The sequence below is a fragment of the Triturus cristatus genome, chromosome 4_1 (genome assembly GCF_964204655.1).
Source record: "Triturus cristatus chromosome 4_1, aTriCri1.1, whole genome shotgun sequence".
In the NCBI taxonomy this organism is placed as follows: domain Eukaryota; kingdom Metazoa; phylum Chordata; class Amphibia; order Caudata; family Salamandridae; genus Triturus; species Triturus cristatus.
The window spans coordinates 1,244,753,431-1,244,772,506 of NC_140585.1; the positions used below are offsets into that span (position 1 = coordinate 1,244,753,431).

The 19,076-nt window shown below is 51.8% G+C and overlaps 1 protein-coding gene across 1 annotated transcript in view; it reads right to left on the reverse strand.

The window, feature by feature from the left end:
- AAAS (aladin WD repeat nucleoporin) overlaps positions 1-19,076 on the reverse strand; it is a 444,387-nt gene that overhangs the window by 320,867 nt on the left and 104,444 nt on the right. The window contains exon 6 of the mRNA XM_085654670.1: positions 18,691-18,737. Within this exon, the coding sequence (XP_085510796.1) occupies positions 18,691-18,737 (47 nt within the window). The remainder of the gene's footprint in view (positions 1-18,690; positions 18,738-19,076) is intronic.

Here is a 19,076-nt window from a genome sequence, read left to right on the forward strand (position 1 = left end):
TCCAGAACTGCTCCGATGAAGAGGAGCTTCTGAGAGGGAATCAGGTGCGACTTCGGCACATTGATGGAAAACCCCAGCAAATGCAGGAGGTCGGCCGTAGTCTGGAGGTGGGAGACGACTGCCTGGGGCGAGCCCGCCTTCAACAGCCAGTCGTCGAGATAGGGGGAAGACTGAAACCCCTGATCTGCGCCTATGAGCTGCGACCACCGCCAACACTTTCGTGAACACCCGAGGGGCGCTGGTAAGGCCGAAAGGAAGCACGGTGAACTGAAAGTGATCGTGGCCCACCGTGAACCATAGGTAACGCTGGTGGGCTGGCAGAATGAGGATATGAAAATAAGCATCCTGCAAGTCCAACGCTACCAGTCAGTCTTGCGGGTCTAGGGCAGACAAGACCTGAGCAAGCGTGAGCATCTTGAACTTCTTCCGGAGGAAGCGATTGACGTTCCGCAGGTCTAAGATAGGGCGCAGACCTTTGTCCTTCGTTGGAACCAAGAAGTAGTGGGAGTAACAACCACGACCTACTTCTGGCGTCGGAACGCGCTCGATGGCCCCCTTGGCCAAGGGGGCCGTAACTTCCTTCTGGAGAAGTGCCAAGTGTTCCCCCGACATGCGGTGGGACTGAGGTGGCATGGCTGGAGGGGTAGATTCGAAGTGGAGGGAGTAGCCCCTTCTTACTATTTGCAGAACCCACCTGTCCGAGGTTATGGAGCGCCAGTGGGGAAGGTAATGGCGAATCCTGCCACCCACTGGCGTCAGGTGGGCCTGAAACACCGGACTAGGAAGGTTTAGAGGTGGCGGCGGCAGGGGAGGTGGTGAACTGACCTGTCCGCTGCCCTCGGGACCCACCACGGCGGGTCCCGCGGCTGCGCGGAGACTGTGGCTGCGCAGCCTTGCGGGTCTGAAAAGAACGCGCCTGGGAGCCCCGACCTTGACCTCAAAAGGACCGAAAAGCGGATCCCTGAGGGAGTACGCGCTGTGGCGAGTCCCAAGGACTGGGCCGTGGCCCGAGAGTCCTTAAAGCGTACCAGGGTGCTATCCGCCTTATCACCAAAGAGGCATGTACCATCAAAGGGCATGTCTAACAGGGTGTTCTGGACATCCCCAGAGAAGCCCGTAGTTCGGAGCTAAGCATAACGATGGAGTGCCACAGTTGTGGAAAGTGCCCTACCAAGAGATTAGGCCGTGTCAAGCCCGCAACCCAGAGCTGGCAGATATGAAAACCTTTTTCCAAAATTGCTCCAGTTTCCTAGATTCCTTGTCCGGAGGAGCAGAAGGGAACGCACTCGGCGAGGCAGAAGCCTGGACAACCAGACTCTCAGGCGTCGGGTGTTGTGTGAGAAAGCTGGAATCGCCCGGCGCCGGGCGATGGCGGCGTGCCACACCCTTGTCTACCGGGACTCCCGTGTTAGGTTTAAGCCAGGTGCCCAACAGGATATCAGTAAGCGCTTCATTGAAAGGCAGTAACGGCTCCGCAGAGGAAAACTGCGGCTGCAGGACCTCAGTTAGGAGATTGGTCCTGACAGGCACCAAAGGGAGCTTGATGTTAAGAGCCTCAGCTAACCTACGCAAAACCACCGAAAAATCCCAACCTCCTCTGTGACCACGGAAAAAGGGGACAGAGTACCAGGGTGTAGAGAGAAATCCAGATCCACTGGACCCTCCACATCGCCCTCCCACTCAGGTTCATCCTCACATTGAGCTGCAACAGGGTCCTCAGACCCCTCCTAGTATTCCCCTTCGTACACCGGTTGATGCAGAGGCCGTTAAGGAAGAGGTGCCCTGGGAAACAGGATAAACTCCCCTCCAAGAAATGAAATGGGAGGGTAAGATACCAGTCCCTGGGTGGCGCTGTCAGGCATCCCCGGCGGCGCCGCGCCCGGCGCCGAAGCCGGGTCCGGGGCCGAGGCCCGGGCTGGAGCCGGTGGCGCCGCAGAGTATGGTGCCTGCGTAGCCGAGGCCAGAGGCGGCAGCACAGGCGCAAACCCTTCTGACGGATCCGCGGGGCCCGAAGGCGCTCCGGAGGGACCCGGCGGGGCAAACAAATGGCGCAAGGCCGACATAAAGGCCTGCACATCGTCCGAAGTCACGTGCGGGCCCGGAAAGGGTGGGTAGGCCGCAGGCAATGACGGAGGCTCCAACGGAGCAGTGGGCGAGTTACCGCCCACCCCCTCCATCGCGTCCCGCGACCGTTGAGGGGTAGAGGAAGAGCAACGTCGCTTTTTTGACTTTTTATGGCGCCTAGACTTACCTGTCCCCGATTCCGACGAGTGATGCTGATGGCTCCGCGGCCGGTTCCTTGAACTCCCACGGGATCGGGACCTCGATCGGTGCGGAACCGATTGCCGGACCTCAAAAAACTTTCGGGAACGCTCCCGCAAAGCTTTCGGCGCCATGGCCCGACAATCAGGGCACGCCTCGGGGTCATGGGCGTGCCCCAAACAGAAGAGACACACGTCGTGAGGGTCCGATACTGACATGTTTCGACGGCAGGCCCTACAGGACTTAAACCCGGGCATCTCTATTGCACCAGGAGTCAAGTACACGACAAAACAAGTTGTCAGAAACCAAGTTAAAACTTTTAACTAGGGGTACCACTTTCTCTCGGATCTGCGCTGCTGCGCGGAAAAAGAAAGAACTGACGTCAGCGCACGTGGGCATGTCTAAGTAGCTCCGATGACGTAATCTCGGCAGATACGACGCCCGCGACGTACACGGAGCCGTACGACACACGCCTGCCGACGCGCAGGGGTACTGCTGACGAAAACTATCCGGATCCAGTCTGACGCCTGGGGATCTTCTAAGGTAAGGAATCTATCACTAACGTGTCTCTTTCAGATACAATCGATTGCGGTATGGTTAGAAAGAGACATTCAAACATTTGGGGATCTCTACCGCAACGGAAGGATCATACTTTACACGACTCTGGTGGAAGAAGATGGGTTGCCAACGGGCCAATTCCTAACGCATCGCTCACTACTGACTACCCTAGCGACCAGATGGGGAGATATGACTGCTGAGCCACAGCCTCACCTTACCATGCAATATCTGCATGTCATGGGGAATGGCAGGCATCTCATCCGCTGGTTTGCAGCCTCCCTTAGATCCCATACAGCGATAAGCCTTGACCCTCTCCGCCGCAAATGGGAGCTAGACCTGGGGCGACAGCTAGTTGAGAAGGAATGGTCACAACTACTTGTGAGCACCATATGTATACCTAGAAATATGCGATTCAGCCAAATACAGCTATACATCATTCACAGAGCCTACCTCACGCCTGCCCTGATCAATCGATATTTTGACAGTACAGATGCGTCATGCCCAAGGTGTGCTGCACTAGGAGCAGAACTGGTGCACATGCTATGGAGCTGCCCCCGAATAAGAGGATACTGGAGAATGGTCGCCAGAATGTTGCACACTTGCACAGGTCGAGAATTACCTTTTGACAGGCCAGTATATCTGCAGCACCAATTTAGGCGGACGACTGCCACAAAAGTAGTGTCTAGGTTTCTAGATTTAGGGATAATAGTAGCTAAAAGGCCCCAACTAAGCGGTGGAAAGCGGGGGACCCGCTAGATGCACAAGCCTAGCACCACTCGTTGTTGGCGTGGGCCAAAGCTGAAAGCGTCCCCATTAGGCGCGAGGAAACGTTAGGACTGCGTAGAGAACCCATAGCAGCAAGTTGGGACAACCTCTTAAAAGAACTGCACCAGATAGAAGGGGGTGAGGGGGTTGATGTAGCGAACCACGCACAGCGCTAAAGGGCGGACCACGATATTCCATGGACACACATAGATTATATAACAATGTGAACAAGCATGGACGCCACACATATGGGACGTTGAGTAATGCAGCAACAAGGAAGAGGGGACATTACACCAAGGCACGCAAAGAAGGAGAGGAGAAGATACCATGGGCAGGTAATTGTTCTTGTTGTTTTTGTTCATACTCTATTCATCTGTGCATTAGATCACAGTGTTGAAACAGGAAGAACTTTTGTAGAGAATTACACCTGTATTATTTATAATTCGCTACGCACTGCCACAGCTCTACACAGCACTTAGAGATAACTGAAACTCTAGAAATGTATGTGTCTCTTTTCTGTTGAAGGAACAACTGTCAGGACTCAATGGGCAGTCTGTCATGTACTGTGTAAACACCATCTGATGTTATACTGAAGTGATAAGTAAAACACAAACATGTACCAATACGGATATTTTGAATATATGAAAGGAGGACATGAATAACTGTTTCCCTGTACATTGTTGCATCAAAATCAATAAAACAGATTTAAACAAAAAAATCACATCTCCAGAGCAGGAATATACATCCTGGGCGGGGGAAGAGAGCTTACAACTCTAAATCAGAGGGAAATGGCTTTGCTTTAGAACCAGAAAAGGCCAATAGGTATTAACTACTAACCACTTAGAAGGGAATGACTAGCTGGGAGTGGACAGAGCCAGTTGGAAGAACAAAGGCAGCTTTACAACATCCTCTTTTGACTTAGAGGTGGCAGGGAGAGCTTCTCCTATTCATTCCCAGTATCCTCCAAGAAAGCCTGTCTCCCAGTACAGAACATGGGAAAAACAACCTTGCACCTATCACACTTCCAGAGCTGGAATGCATATCATTGGCTGGGAGAGTAACCGATTTTGGCTCAGAGGACAATGTCTTACTTCAGGGCTCAGGTAAGGCCAATAAATGTTAAGGCTTAGCAGGGATTAGCTATCTGCGAATGGAAAGGAACCATGAATAGAAGAAAGGGCAGCTTTAGCACGGTTTGAAACTGCCCCTACATCTCGCTACACTGCAAAGTGCTGTTTGTCAAAAGAGCTTGATTTTTCTACGTGCTTTTTTGCCCTAAAAATGTAAACACCCATATCATCAGTTCCCCCTTAACCTAATATGATTATCCAAGTGTCTTTTTGCTAAACTGTGTATTCTCTATACCTCTAAATTGGTTTTAGATGATTTTTATTGTGTTGTATATTTTACTTTGAAATTGGTACTGCCTGAATTTGGCAGGTTTTTCTTCGGGGATTGACTGCTGTTTGTGCCATAGCTACCTGGGGTTGAGCAAAGATTCTCTCAGACCTGTGTTTTGACCTAACTAAAGTGGGTTTATCACATTGGTAGGGGTGCCCCTCTCCCAAATTAATAACTTGATTTCTGACAAAGGATGGAGTCATTACACCATTGGTGTTACCCTCTGGAGGCATCATCCTCAAGTAGAAAAGTCTTCTGGTATCTGATATTGTGATTTTTGACAAATGCATAGACCAAGGTCAGAAGTCAGGTCTCATAGCCAATAACAGCGGATCTGGCCTGCTGATCTAGTGGAGGTATCAGACTCCAGCAGCATGGCCTTTAATTGGTCCTTTTGCTCGATTCTCTGAGTGCAAGGTTGTCAAAACCCCTTTCAGAGGGCCACGGGCCACACAGGGGCTACTCGGCCCAACCGCGGTGGTTGAGGCATTTAACTCCTAATGTCCCAGGGCACGACCTACTATGGAGCCTGAGCAAGTGGGACCTTCTGCATTTGATCCTCAGTGGTAGCTGAGGATGAGCAGTCAAAGACTCCCTCGTGAGTGGGGGGCTAGATACAGTAAGGTGAACACCGCTCATAACTCAAAGTGCACACAGTACGAACAATAAATCAATTTACAGTCCAATGCTTACGTTTATAAGAAAAATAAGTATTTTATTTATAACTCTACACATTCAAAGGAATAACATTCATTAGCAATAACACAATCATCCCCTTGAAGTCAGGCCTTTAGTAGTTGTAAGGCAAACCCCTGTCCCGCCCTCTTTCTTATAACATGGTGCGGGTAATTCCCCATTTACTGGCAGTCGCATCCAGGGAATGCTTACTAGGAGGCCTTACTCAATAGTTCCCCTTTGACTCCTTAGTAATTAGTCAAAAGTGTCTATAGTGCCGCAGCAAGCCCCGGGACTCCCATAGGCCCAGCTCCAGTCTTACCGGCTCTGGCGGTATGGAAGCGTTCAGCGGTGCAGCGAATGCCCTCTCTTTTGGTGCGCCAGAGTCGTTATCCTGTTTGGCGAAGTTGAACTGCTCACGGTTCACGCTGCACCAGCTGGCTGGCACAGGCTCTCTCCTCCGAGCGGCGCTGGCAGTTAGTTCAAGCGATCAGAAGAGTTGCTCCAGCTCGGCACACACAAGGTAAGTCACTCTTCATTTTACAGAGACGAAGGGAGGGGAAGGGGGTTGATCCTCCGGCTCCCGAATGGAGCACACTGAGGGTGCAACGTCTCTGGAGTAGTCCTTGTGGTCCTCGGGGAACCAGTTAGAGACAGGTCTCAGTGTGCACGCTTGGCCCGCCCATCACAGCCGCAATCTTTCCATTGGGCAACGGCTTGAACTCTTGTCCGCAGTGGTACCGGCAGCCTTTCCTGGCACACAGGGTTGCTGCAATACTCTCCGACTTGGCACAGACCCTTCTGGTGCGATAGTCCCTCCTGGCATACGGTGTTGCCGAAAAAGGCGGACATAAGTCTCAATGCTCTTGGCCCAGTAAGTTCAATAGTGGCACCCTCTGGCAGACGGAGTCACAGCAATTAGGCGGTGCGGGCCTGGCGCTTCCACACTGTGCTCCTTACACGGCTCAGATCACAGCGGCCCTCTTCTAGGATATGGGGGGGGGGGGGGGCGCTGGACCGTCTGGCACATGTGCAATGACCCAATCCGTGCACAGCCGTTCTCCTCACACCGTGCTCAGAAAGTCCGCTCCGTAGGGCTTCCCACTGGACCTCACTCCCTCAAACACATCCTCTTTCTCACAGGGTACACTGTTCTTGGCAAACAGGCAGGTGCTGGTGCCCCAGGGCAGGTGGTCTTGGTTCCCTGGGTGATATCCCCTCACCCAGCAGGAAGACTAGCAGGTCTTTGCCCCCCAGTCCCGATCACAGGCAGAAGTCTTGCAGATATTTCCCTTCTAACACAGTCAGTCTGGCTGCTTAGCAGATGACAAAGTAAGGGTTTCTCAACCCCCCTCCTTAAGGTCCAGTTCCAGACATCAAAATATGATTTAGGGTCTTAGTCTTTGAAGCTTTATGTTGGGGGTTCTGCTTCTTTTGAAGTGTACACTTCTCTTTTTCTTCTTTCTCCTTGAAAGTATATTTGTCACAGCAAGCAAGAATACGAAGCTGATTGACCGACAGCACAATTCATGGAAGTGACCAGAGTTCACACCTAGATGTCAACCACAGTGATATATGCATCAAAAGGTTAATCCCGTGCCCCCAGCCCTACTCTTTGGGATTGTCTTATCAGCCCCATCTCCTTCCTGTGATGTGTCCAGGCCCCTTCCTTGTGACCTATCACTGAATCAAAGAGCAATGCTTTGAAGTGTAAAGGAAAAGTCTCTTCCTCCCTTCTTCCAGTGTGTGTCTCACCCAGCTCAGAGGGATGCAGCAATACACAAATCTGTCTTGGGGTATTTCTCTACTCCTCATGTCTTCACCAGGCAGGCCTGGGCTTCCGAAAATGAAGCCCAGAATCCTCCATGTAATGTACCATTGCAGGCTCACTTGCACTCAGGGTACTTTCATAGCAAACATACATTCCAGTACTGTTACCTCTATGCATTCCTCCACTACAGACACACATACATTCAGCAGACACAATGGGTCTGCACACTGTTCAGTACTTCAGCTTTTCTGTATTGTAATAGGGTGTGCTATTTGTAAACACACACACACTCACCATGTGCACGCTGCACAACACTTCACCCTTCATGTATTGTACTTCATAAGCACATATACACTCATCACATGCTTTCATTGCACACGCACTGCACAGCACTACACCACTCATGTAAGGTATTCCTCGCAGGCATACATACACCTGGTACATGGACTAACCACACATATACTGCACAGTTCTACTCGATCCCTGTAATTTACTCTTGCCAGCCACACATACATCCGGCGCAGTGCCACAACTCCTGCTCAGCACTCCACATTTACACGATATAGGCCACCGGATGAGTTAAGCACACAGCAGCTGAACTTTTAAAAAGGTGCGTGAGCCTGTAGGCATCACTCGAGTGACAGTGTAAAGAGGACCTGATCACTACTACTGATCACTACTGTATGCTACCACCACAATGCTCGTGCTGCTTAACTCTTGGCTATAGCCTTTTACCACTATGAGGATAGCGCTTTGAGCGTCCCTCCTGGTCCAATATGACCACAATCCATGAGATAGGCATATGTCATGGCACACAAGCATGATCAGTGTTTACCAATGACCCCCCAAAAAAAATCTGCATTAAGGATCCCGACAACTGTATAGTTGAGGACTCAGGGCTGGGGTACAAGTCTCTCTTCATGTCAAGGACTTTTGCGTCCCAACAATGGTCTTTTGGGTGCATAGTTAAATGGTTTCCTAAACATCTGGAGGCATGGTCCTCTTGCAGCATAGCTCTGATGGCAGAGAGGCCTTAGTGTGACACGATTGAAAACATTTAGGGCATTTAATGACATGTTACCCCAAAATGGAGTGCAAGCACAGAAGGCGGACTACACAGAGTCCCAAGTCTTCCAATTCTTCCGACTTTCTTGTTGACAATAGCTAGCATAGCGGATGAAGAGATAGCTGAGAGAATGTTCTACTTTAAAACAGAAAAAATATAAAACACAAGGTGGAGAATAATTTAAGACCTATATCCAGAAAAGAAAACATTGAAATTCAATGCATAACTCATTTATATGTTGCATGAAGCTGCAAAATTCTGAGTTTTCCAGTAAAAAATAGGTAGAGTGTGTTCATGGTTCCTGAGTGAGTGGGAACAATTAACTGCTGAACCAATGCTATGTACTCTGGGACAGTTAAGCTTCAGTACACGTTAATGAGGTACTGTCAACAATGATTACACGATTTTGGTGTTGGAACACGACTCACTGATAGTTTATTTCCTTTTGTGAGAGGTTTAGAGTGGGGTTTTCAATCAAGAATACTTGATCGCAATTGAACCTAATAAACAGTACTAGTAAAAAAGAAAAAACTGAAACTGAGGGCCCATAGTGGCAACTTGCCTCTAAAAATAATTGTTTAATACTTTTCTTTGTTTAAAATGGGTTTCCAAAATTATGCACAAAAAGATATATTATTCGGTTTATAAATCATCAGAAGGCTATAGACCATTCAGAACTTGGCGGCCAGAATCACTCTCAACCTTTCATGCCGCACTGCCATTACTCCGCATCTGAAGGAGCTCCACTGCTCCCTATACACAAAGGATCACAATTCAAACTCCTCACCCACACTGTCAAGGCACTACATAACACCGGCCCAGCATACCACAACAATCACATCTGCTCTCACAAGCCTTCTGGACACCTCAGCTCCTCCCGACTGCTACTTGCACACATCCCACACATAGAGAAAACCTTCTCCTACATTACTCCTAAAGCGTGGAACGACCTGCCACCACACAGAAGAGCCTCCTACTCACTTCTTGAATTTCACAAGAAGCTGAAGACCTGGCTTTTGGAGTAGTCCTCACTAGGCCTGAAGTTTGGCTAGACTCACACCTGCTCAGCACCAGGAACCCCTCCGGGATGATAGTGGACTCTACAAATCCGCACAACATATGAAAAACAAAGAAAATCCATTTTTTGAGCCAGCCTGGTTTCTCACTTAACTGTAGTCCTTACACACGAGCACACATACATAGGCACATGCAAGCCATCCCTAGGTCAATTAAAATACCTCTGTTTGTTAAACAAATGTGGGAGATCGCTAGCAAGCTGCAATGAAAGTAAAACATTACTTACCTGTAACAATCAGCTTGTCGATTCATATGCTGTGCAGTCTAGTACCAGCAAGGTTGGGGTTTGAAATAATTCAACCTATTTCTCTTCGTAATCTGTTTTGGTTTCATGTATGTTTCATACAACTTTATACAATGTTGCCCGAAACCCCCAATGCACAGGGACACAGACACCAAAATGCATTACTGTAGTTGTCTTGCATCTGGTCACATGAAATCATTCAATGTATATGAAACCTAATTCTCAGAATGAGATTTCCTTTTTGGAGATTGTTCCACAGAGCAATCTAGCTATGTATCTACTTTTCAATGCCAAATCTGTTATTCAAACTGGAATTCTTTTGTTGAACGATCCTGGAGTAGAAATCGATAATCTCTTTCAAGTTGGTCATCGTTTCGATTATCATCCTCACTTTAAGGTCATTTTTTGTTCTGAACTCAATCCTCTTTTGAAGGTTGGTCAGTGCCTCATACTCTAACCTCTTTTCGAGGCCTCTTCATTTCCTAGAATCAATCCAACTTTCAGGGAAACGTTTCTGAGACAGGCATTAAACTGTGTGACGAGTGGACGTTTCAGGCTTGGGTGTATAGTCAGATGAATGTGATCTAGGTGCAGTGCATCTAGGTGCAACAGCAAAGAACTCTTCATCATCAAGGAGTTCACCCAACCCACCAGCGAGTCTACTGTCATCCCTCCGTAACAAAACCTCGGCGACAAACTCAGCACCTTTTTCAACCACAAAATCAAGAGCATCTGCGACAACTTCAATGAAGACAACCAACACACTGAACCCTCACCGACCACCCCCGACACCCTGAAGCCAACGATCGACAACTGGGCAGCCCTCACCACATAAAACACTCTGAAGTTGATGAAGTCAAACCACTCCAGAGCCCCCACGGACCCCTGCCTCACCACATCTCCCACAGAGCCGCCGACACCATCACAGCCATGTTCTGCCACACCATCAACTGCTCCCTGGCGACCGCCTCCTTCCCCGATGACTGGAAACACGTCGAGGTCAACCTCCTCCTGAAGAAACCCTCGGCGGACCCCACCGACCTCAAAAACTACAGACCCATCTCCCTGCTCTCGTTCCCAGCGAAAGTCATCGAGAAAGCCATCAACAACCAACTCGCCACCTTCATCGAAGAGCACAACATCCTCGACTCCTCTCAATACGGCTTCAGAAAAACTACAGTATGGAAATCACCCTCCTCGTCGCAACAGACGACATCTGCACCCTACTGGACAAAGGAGAAATAGCAGTCCTCATCCTCCTCGACCTCTCTGCAGCATTCAACACAGTCTCTCACCGCACCCTAATACACAGACTCCACGATGCAGGGATCCAAGACAGGCCCTCGACTTGATCCGCTCCTTCCTCTCTGGCAGAACGCAGCGGGTCAGACTCCCCCCCCTTCCTCTCAGACCCTACACCTACCGAGTCCCCCAGGGCTCCTCCCTCAGCCCGACGCTCTTCAACGTCTACACGGCTCCACTCGCCCCCATCGTCAGAACCTATAGACTCAACATTGTATCAGACGACACCCAACTCATCCTCTCTCTATCCAACGAACGCAACACCGGCAGACACAACTTTTCGAGAAGGCATGGAAGCTGTCGCCAAATGGATGAAAAACAGCTGCCCTCAACTGAACACCAACAAAACGGAAGTACTCATCATGTACTCATCATCCTGGAACGGCACCTGGTGGCGCCCCGCCCTCGAAAGCCCGCCCACCCCCACTACCACGCACGCAACCTGGGAATCATCCTGGACTCAGAGCTCAAAATGGACCGCCAGATCAACTCTGTCTCGTCCTCCTGCTTCCACATACTCCGCCTCCTACGCAAGACCTTCAAATGGATCCCTCACAAACAAAGAAAGACCGTCACTCACACCCTGGTCACCAGCAGACTCAACTACGGCAACGCACTATACGCCGGAATAAACAAAAACCTCACCCACAAGCTACATAACATCCAAAACGCCGCCGCAAGACTGGTCTTCAACCTACCAAGACACTGCCACATCTCCCAGCACCTGCGCACATTCCACTGGCTCCCCATCAAAGCTAGATTCACCTTCAAGATGCTGACCCACGCTCACAAGGCCCTCCACGACACCAGAACAGCATATCTGAACAGCAGACTCCAATTTCACGCACCCCAAAGGACCCTATGATCAGCTCAGCTCTCCTACGCCGTGGTCCCCTGCGCCAGAAAGCCCAGATCGGGAGGCCGCTCCTTCTCCTTCCTCGCGGCCAGAACCTGGAACAACCTTCCACTCCACCTCAGACAGACATCACTCCCCATCTTCGCAAGAAACCTCAAAACCTAGCTCTTCGACAGACCCCCCTCCTTGAGGGACCGGAACCTGCAGCCCCCCCAGCGCCTTGAGACCCTTACGGGTGAGTAGTCGCGTTTAACAAACCCCTGATTGATTGATTTGCTTGTTGGGCCCTCTGGGGGTTTACTGGCTGTTCTTGGAGCTTATAGTCTTCGGGATCAGATCCATCAGTATGAAACTGCTCCGATCCCTTTTGCAAATCAATTACAGTAGCTGTTTTAAGTCCTCCCCTCCTCCCGCAATTTTGGTACTTTTGCCTTTGCTATGTACTCCCCTTGGAAGAACTCACTAGAGCGTTATATTCAATTTGAGCACAATGTGAACAGTTTCGATCTCTCCTAACTTTAAGAATTTGCTCGCAAGGCAACATTTATTTTCAGTGTGCTTCATTGGCAGACATTACAGACTGATTGGAAGTTAGTTCAGGGAAAGTGGGAGTAACAAGCCTAATTTTAAAAGCATTTACTCCTAATCTGTCTATCTCAGAGTCGAACAAGTTACTTACCTTCGGTAACGATATATCTGTGAGAAACATTAGTTAGTTAGACTCCTTACCTTAGAATATCCCCAGGCGTCAGGCTGGATCCGGAAAGATTTTCATCAGCAATACCCTTGCGCGTCGCTAGGCGTCGGCGGCGGCTCCGCGTCCGTCGTCGGTGTCGTGATCGCCGGGATGACGTCGGAGTACTAAGACGCCGCCCTCACGCGCGGACGTCAGTTCTTGTACATAGCTTTCCGCGCCAGGAACGCAGAACCATGCAAGAGACATACACTAGTGCCATAAATCTAGGGTCCTGAAAGGGATGTCCTTAACCCTAGCTATCAGTTCGCAGAACGGGGAGGATGGGTGGGGCGGTAAGGAATCTAACTAACGAATGTTTCTTACAGATATATCGTTACCGAAGGTAAGTAACTTGTTCATCTAAAAGAAACACGTTAGTTAGATTCCTTACCTTAGAATAGATACCCCAGCAATACCAACCCCGGTGGTGGGTCTGCGAACCAAGATCACACCAGGAAGTCCTGGAGAACGGAACGGCCAAAGAAGCCGTCTCTCCGGACTTGGCTGTCCAGGCAGTAATGCTTAGCAAACGTGTGCAGCGAGGCCCACGTAGCTGTCTGACAAATGTCCTGCAGAGGGACTCCCTGTCCCAGGGCAGTAGTAGCCGCTGTGGCCCGAGTGGAATGGGCCCTCAGCCCCACAGGAGGTTCCTTCTTAACCAAGGAATAACAGGCCTTAATGCACAAAACAACCCACCGAGAGATGGTTCGCTTGTGCACTGCCTGCCCCTTCTCAGCGCCCACGTAGCCAACAAAGAGTTGGTCGTCCACCCGGAACGGTTTCGTGCGGTCCAGATAGAAGGACAGCGCTCGTTTTGGGTCCAGACGGTGGAGCCTCTCTTCCTCTTTCGAGGGATGCAGAGGCGGAAAGAACGTGGGCAATGTAACAGACTGGCCGATGTGAAAGGTAGTTACCACCTTCGGGAGAAAGGAAGGACGAGTCCTGAGAACAACCTTGTCCAGATGGACAGAGACGAAAGGAGGCTTAGAAGAAAGAGCCTGGAGCTCACTCACTCTTCTGGCAGAGGTGATGGCAACCAGGAAAGCAGTCTTAAGAGTCAGAAGACAGAGAGGACAATTTTGAAGTGGCTCAAAAAGAGCGCACATCAGATAGGTTAACACCAGGTTCAAGTCCCACTGAGGCATTATGAAAGGGACAGGAGAAAACATATCAGTAATGCCTTTAAAGATTTGAGCAACAACAGGGGACTTGAAAAAGAAGGCTGATCATGAAGTCGTAAGAAAGCAGAAACAGCTGAAAGATATCCCTTGAGGGTGCCCAGAGCAGAGCCCTGCTGGGCCAGGGAAAGGAGAAAGAGGAGAATTTCTGAGAGAGGGGCAGAAAGGGGATCCACAGCCTTTGCTGTGCACCATGCCACAAATTTGTTCCACCTGCAGGCGTATACCGTTTTAGTGGAGGGATGCCTGGCTGCCAGAATGACATCACAGACTTCAGGAGGCAAGTCAAATGGCATCAACTGTCGCCGCTTAATCTCTACGCATGGAGGTGGAGACTGGACAGGTTCGGGTGGAGGACCGTCCCCTGCTGCTGCAACAGAAGGTCCTCCTGAAGAGGCAGTCGAATCGGGGGATCGATTGATAGACTGAGTAGCTCGGGATACTAGTATCTTCGTAACCAATCCGGAGCCACAAGGATGACTTGGGCCAGGTCGCGCCTGATCTTCTTCAGCACTCTGGGCAGAAGTAGTATAGGCGGAAAGGGGTACAACAGACCGCAACTCCACTTGCGAAGAAAAGCGTCTCAGAGTGAGTGCCGCCTTGGAAATTCCAACGCGCAGAACTGATGACATTGCGCGTTCTCTTTGGTGCCGAATAGATCTAACCAAGGCTCTTCCCACTGCCGAACGAGGCCTTGCGCCACATTCGTGTTCAGATGCCATTCGTGATCCATCATGCACCGGCGGCTGAGTTCGTCCGCCCTGGCATTCAGAGAGCCCGCCAGGTGTTGAACCACCAGAGTGATGCCCTGATGTTCCAGCCATGTCCAGAGGCGCAGGATCCACGACCTCACCCCGCCCTATTTGTTGCAATACCACATGGCGGTGGTGTTGTCCGTGAACACCTGCACTACACTTCCCTGAACAGAGGGAAGGAATGCCTTCAGTGCAAGCCGGATGGCCCGCAGCTCCAATAGGTTGATATGGAGCCGGGACTCCGCCGGAGACCAGAGGCCTCTGATCTCTGCCTCTCCCATGTGGCCCCCCATCCCAGGAGGGACGCATCCGTCACCGCTACGTGCTCCGGTTGGGGTAGGGAGAGGGATCTGCCACTGACCCAATCGCGGTCCGTGAGCCACCACTGCCCTCCGAGATCAGGACGTGGTCGGACAGGTTGCCCCGATGTTGAGCCCACTGGAACTTCAGGTCCCACTGCAGAGCCCGCATCCGCCACCTGGCGTGATGTACCAGCAGGATGGAGGAGGCCATCAGACCCAGCAGCACCAACCTGACCGAAACTCGGGATAAGGGCTGAAAGATCGGAATCAGAGCCTGAGTACCATGCTGTTCCAGTGGATAGACACGAAACTGCGCTGAGTCCAGAACCGCTCCGATGAAAAAGAGCTTCTGGGAGGGACTCAGATGTGACTTTGGCACGTTGATGGAGAACCCCAGCAAATGCAGGAGGTCGGCCGTAGTCTGGAGGTGGGAGACAACTGCTTGGGGCGAGCCCGCCTTCAACAACCAGTCGTCGAGATAGGGGAAGACTGGAACCCCTAACCTGCACAGATGAGCTGCGACCACCGCCATCACTTTCGTGAACACCCGAGGGGCACTGGTGAGGCCGAAGGGGAGCATGGTAAACTGAAAGTGCTCATGGCCTACCGTGAACCGCAGGTAACGCCGGTGGGCCGGCAGGACGGGAATGTGGAAATATGCGTCCTGCAAGTCCAACGCTACCATCCAGTCTCCAGGGTCTAGGGCAGCCAGAACCTGAGCTAAGGTGAGCATCTTGAACTTCTCCTTCCGGGGGAAGGCTTTGATGCTCCTGAGGTCCAAGATAGGGCGTAGGCCCCCTTTGCCCTTCTTGGGAACCAGAAAGTAGTGGGAATAACAACCTCGACCTACTTCTGGGCCAGGAACGCGCTCGATGGCCCCCTTGGCCAAGAGGGCCGTAACTTCCTCCTGCAGAAGTTGCAAGTGATCCCCCGACATGCGGTGGTACTGCGGTGGCATGGCTGGAGGGGTTGCCTCAAAGGGGAGGGAGTAGCCCCTTCGGACGATTTGCAGCACCCACCTGTCCGATGTGATGGTACGCCAGTGTAGCAGGTGATGGCGAACTCTGCCTCCCACTGGCGTGAAATGGGCCTGAAAGCTCGGACTAGGAAGGCTTTGAGGCAGATGCTGCTGGGGCAGATGTGGGCTGACCGGCTCTCTGTCCCCCTGCGCCGCCTCGGCGGAATCCACGTCCACGACCGCGTTGAGGCTGGTTCTGCTGCCTGTGGCTAGACGGATGTGTGGGGGCGCCCCTTCCTTGGCCACGAAAGGGGCGAAAAGCGGAAGTTTGCGGGCGCAGGGCCGAGAGGCCCAAGGACTTGGCCGTAGCCCCAGAGTCCTTAAAGCGCTCCAGCGCACTATCCGCTTTGTCGCCAAAAAGGCGACGGCCATCGAAGGGCATGTCCATGAGGGTGCTCTGGACATCCCCGGAGAAATTTGTGGATCTCAGCCAGGCGTGGCAACGAATCGCCACCGTGGTCGCAATTGCCCTACCTAGCGAGTCCGTGGTGTCAAGCCCACATCGTATCGAGTACCGTGCTGCATCCCGCCCCTCAGCAAGAGCCTGGGCGAGCCGTGTCCGGGTCTCCTCCGGACACTGGGGCAGCACGTCCGCCACCGTATCCCACAAGGAGTGGGTATAACGGTCCAAAAGGCACGCAGTGTTGATAGACCGCAACCCCAAACTAAGGGAGGAAAACTGCTTCTTCCCAAACTGTTCCAACCTTTTGGATTCCCGATCCGGAGGAGCGGACGGGAAGGCGGTCTGGGAGGTAGTGGCCTGGATAACCAGGCTCTCAGGGGTGGGGTGCACCAACAAAAAGCTGGGGTCACCCGGGCGGTGGCGCCGGGCTACGTTCCGGTCCACAGGAGTGACTGTGAAAGGCTTGGACCAGGTGCCCATCAGAAGGTCAGTCAGTGCTTCACTGAACTGCAGTAGACTCCGAGGAGCTTACCGGCGGTTGAAGCACTTCAGTGAGGAGGTTAGTCCTCACGGCCAATGCAGGGGCTCAAGATGAAGGGCCTCGGCAGCCCTGCACAGCACCACAGATTAGGTAGCACCCTCCTCCATAGCCACGGAGGGAGGAGAGATGAAGCCACTGTCAGGGGAGGTGTCGAGACCACTGGCATCTCCCAGCTCTTCTGCCCAGTCCATACTCAACTGGCACTGCTGAGCCAGAGGGTCCTCAGACCCCTCCCAGTCGTCCTCATCATCCGACTCCTGGTAGACAGGCTGAAAGGTCGGAGCCGGGTGGTAGATGAATTGCTCATCCATCAGCGCCGGGGACGGTGCCGGAAGGCGCCGCTCCGACGCCGGACCCGGACCGGGACTGAACCTAGGGACGACGTTGTCCAAAGACGGCGCCGGGGGCGGCACCGAAGGAATCGGTGCCGGCGGAGGGGTCGTAAGGTTAACCGGCATCGACCGGGATCCAGGCCTGGATCCCACAGGGGCCTGCGGCGTCGGGACCGAAGTCGACGCCGGGGCCGGAGCTGCCGGCTCGCTAGGCATCCCAGTCAGTCCTGCGGGGCCCGAAGACACGCCAGCAGGCCTCGATGGCGGAGCGAGACTCCTCATGAGGAAGTCTCGGATCTCGCTCAGAGTCGCATTAGGCCCAGGCTCCGACGGACCCGCGCGGGTGGTGCCACCCGAACCCTCAGCCGAGTCGCGCGACCGGCGAGGGGAGTCAGAAGAGCGATATCGCCTCTTCGACTTCTTACTGTGCCTCGACTTACCGGAATGCGAGGACTTCGACCCCGACGAGCGGTGATGGCGGAGGCTCCGCGACCGGTCCCTCGACCGGGACCTTGAGCGGCGTGGAGCCGACTGCCGGATCTCGAGCAGCTTGCGGGACCGCTCCCGCCTAGCCTTCGAAGTCAAGGCCCGGCAGTCGAGGCACGACTCGGCATCATGGTAGGCCCCAAGGCAGTAGAGACACCGGCGGTGATGGTCCGTGACCGACATCAGGCAGTGACAGGTGTCGCACGGCTTGAACCCGGGTATCCCTACCGGCACCAGGAGTCGAGGTCGACTCGAAAAGAGGAACCAAAAAAGTTCAAAAAGTTTAGTCAAAAAGTGACTAAAGGGTATGCTCTTCCTGGATCTGCGCTTACTGGCGCGGAAAAAAGAAGAACTGACGTCAGCGCGCGAGGGCGGCGTCTAAGTCCTCCGACGACGTCATCCCGGCGATCACGACGCCGACAACGGATGCGGAGCCGCAGACGACGCCTAGCGACGTGCAAGGTTATTGCTGACGAAAATCTTTCCTGATCCAGCCTGACGCCTGGGGATATTCTAAGTTAAGGAATCTAACTAACGTGTTTCTTTCAGATATTCCTTTACAACCTGATCCAGCCACGATGAAAGTAACTGATTAGGCTCAGAAGTCCTTAATCTTCTTTCAATGTCATGCTCTTTCCTTTAGTGGGGTGATTTGCGTCCACTGATGAAGCCTGCGAAACAAATCCGAAACCAATAGTGGAAAAACTATCTTTGGTGTAATTTGTATTCCTGTGTACAATGGGCTTGAGGGGACATGGGTACGAGTGAGAGCATGTGATCGACAACAGCACATGCACACTCCTTGGAAGCTGGGGGACATGGCATATACTATCTTCTGAAGAGGAATAGGAAGGAGGAAAAGTGGCATGTGGGAGTGGAGAAGATATCACTTGATTAATTTTGGAAACATCCATTCTACACACGGATTTTCAGTACCTCACTCTGAACCCAGACAGACTTACCAATCCATAGCCTGTGAAAATTCTGCGATCATATCTTCACTCCGCATCTTTAGGAAAAAAGAGAGGAGAAACAGTGTCACCAACACTACATCTAAAAGTGACAGGCTCAAACCTAACATTGCAAATTGAATGGCCATAGAGCATTTGAGTAAATCTTTGTACTGAACATATTGCCTGTGAGAGATAACAGCTTCAAAACACTGGTGTCTGAAGAAATTTGCAGCGCACGAGCTTATCACACTGCCTGCCTTTGCACATCATTATCAAAATAGAAAGAGGGAAGGTGTAGGTGGAAGTATATATATCTTCTTTGACTGGATTCTGACTTTGCCATTTACAGAATTACATCTTTCAATTGTGATATGTGTCACAGATATTGGTAGTAG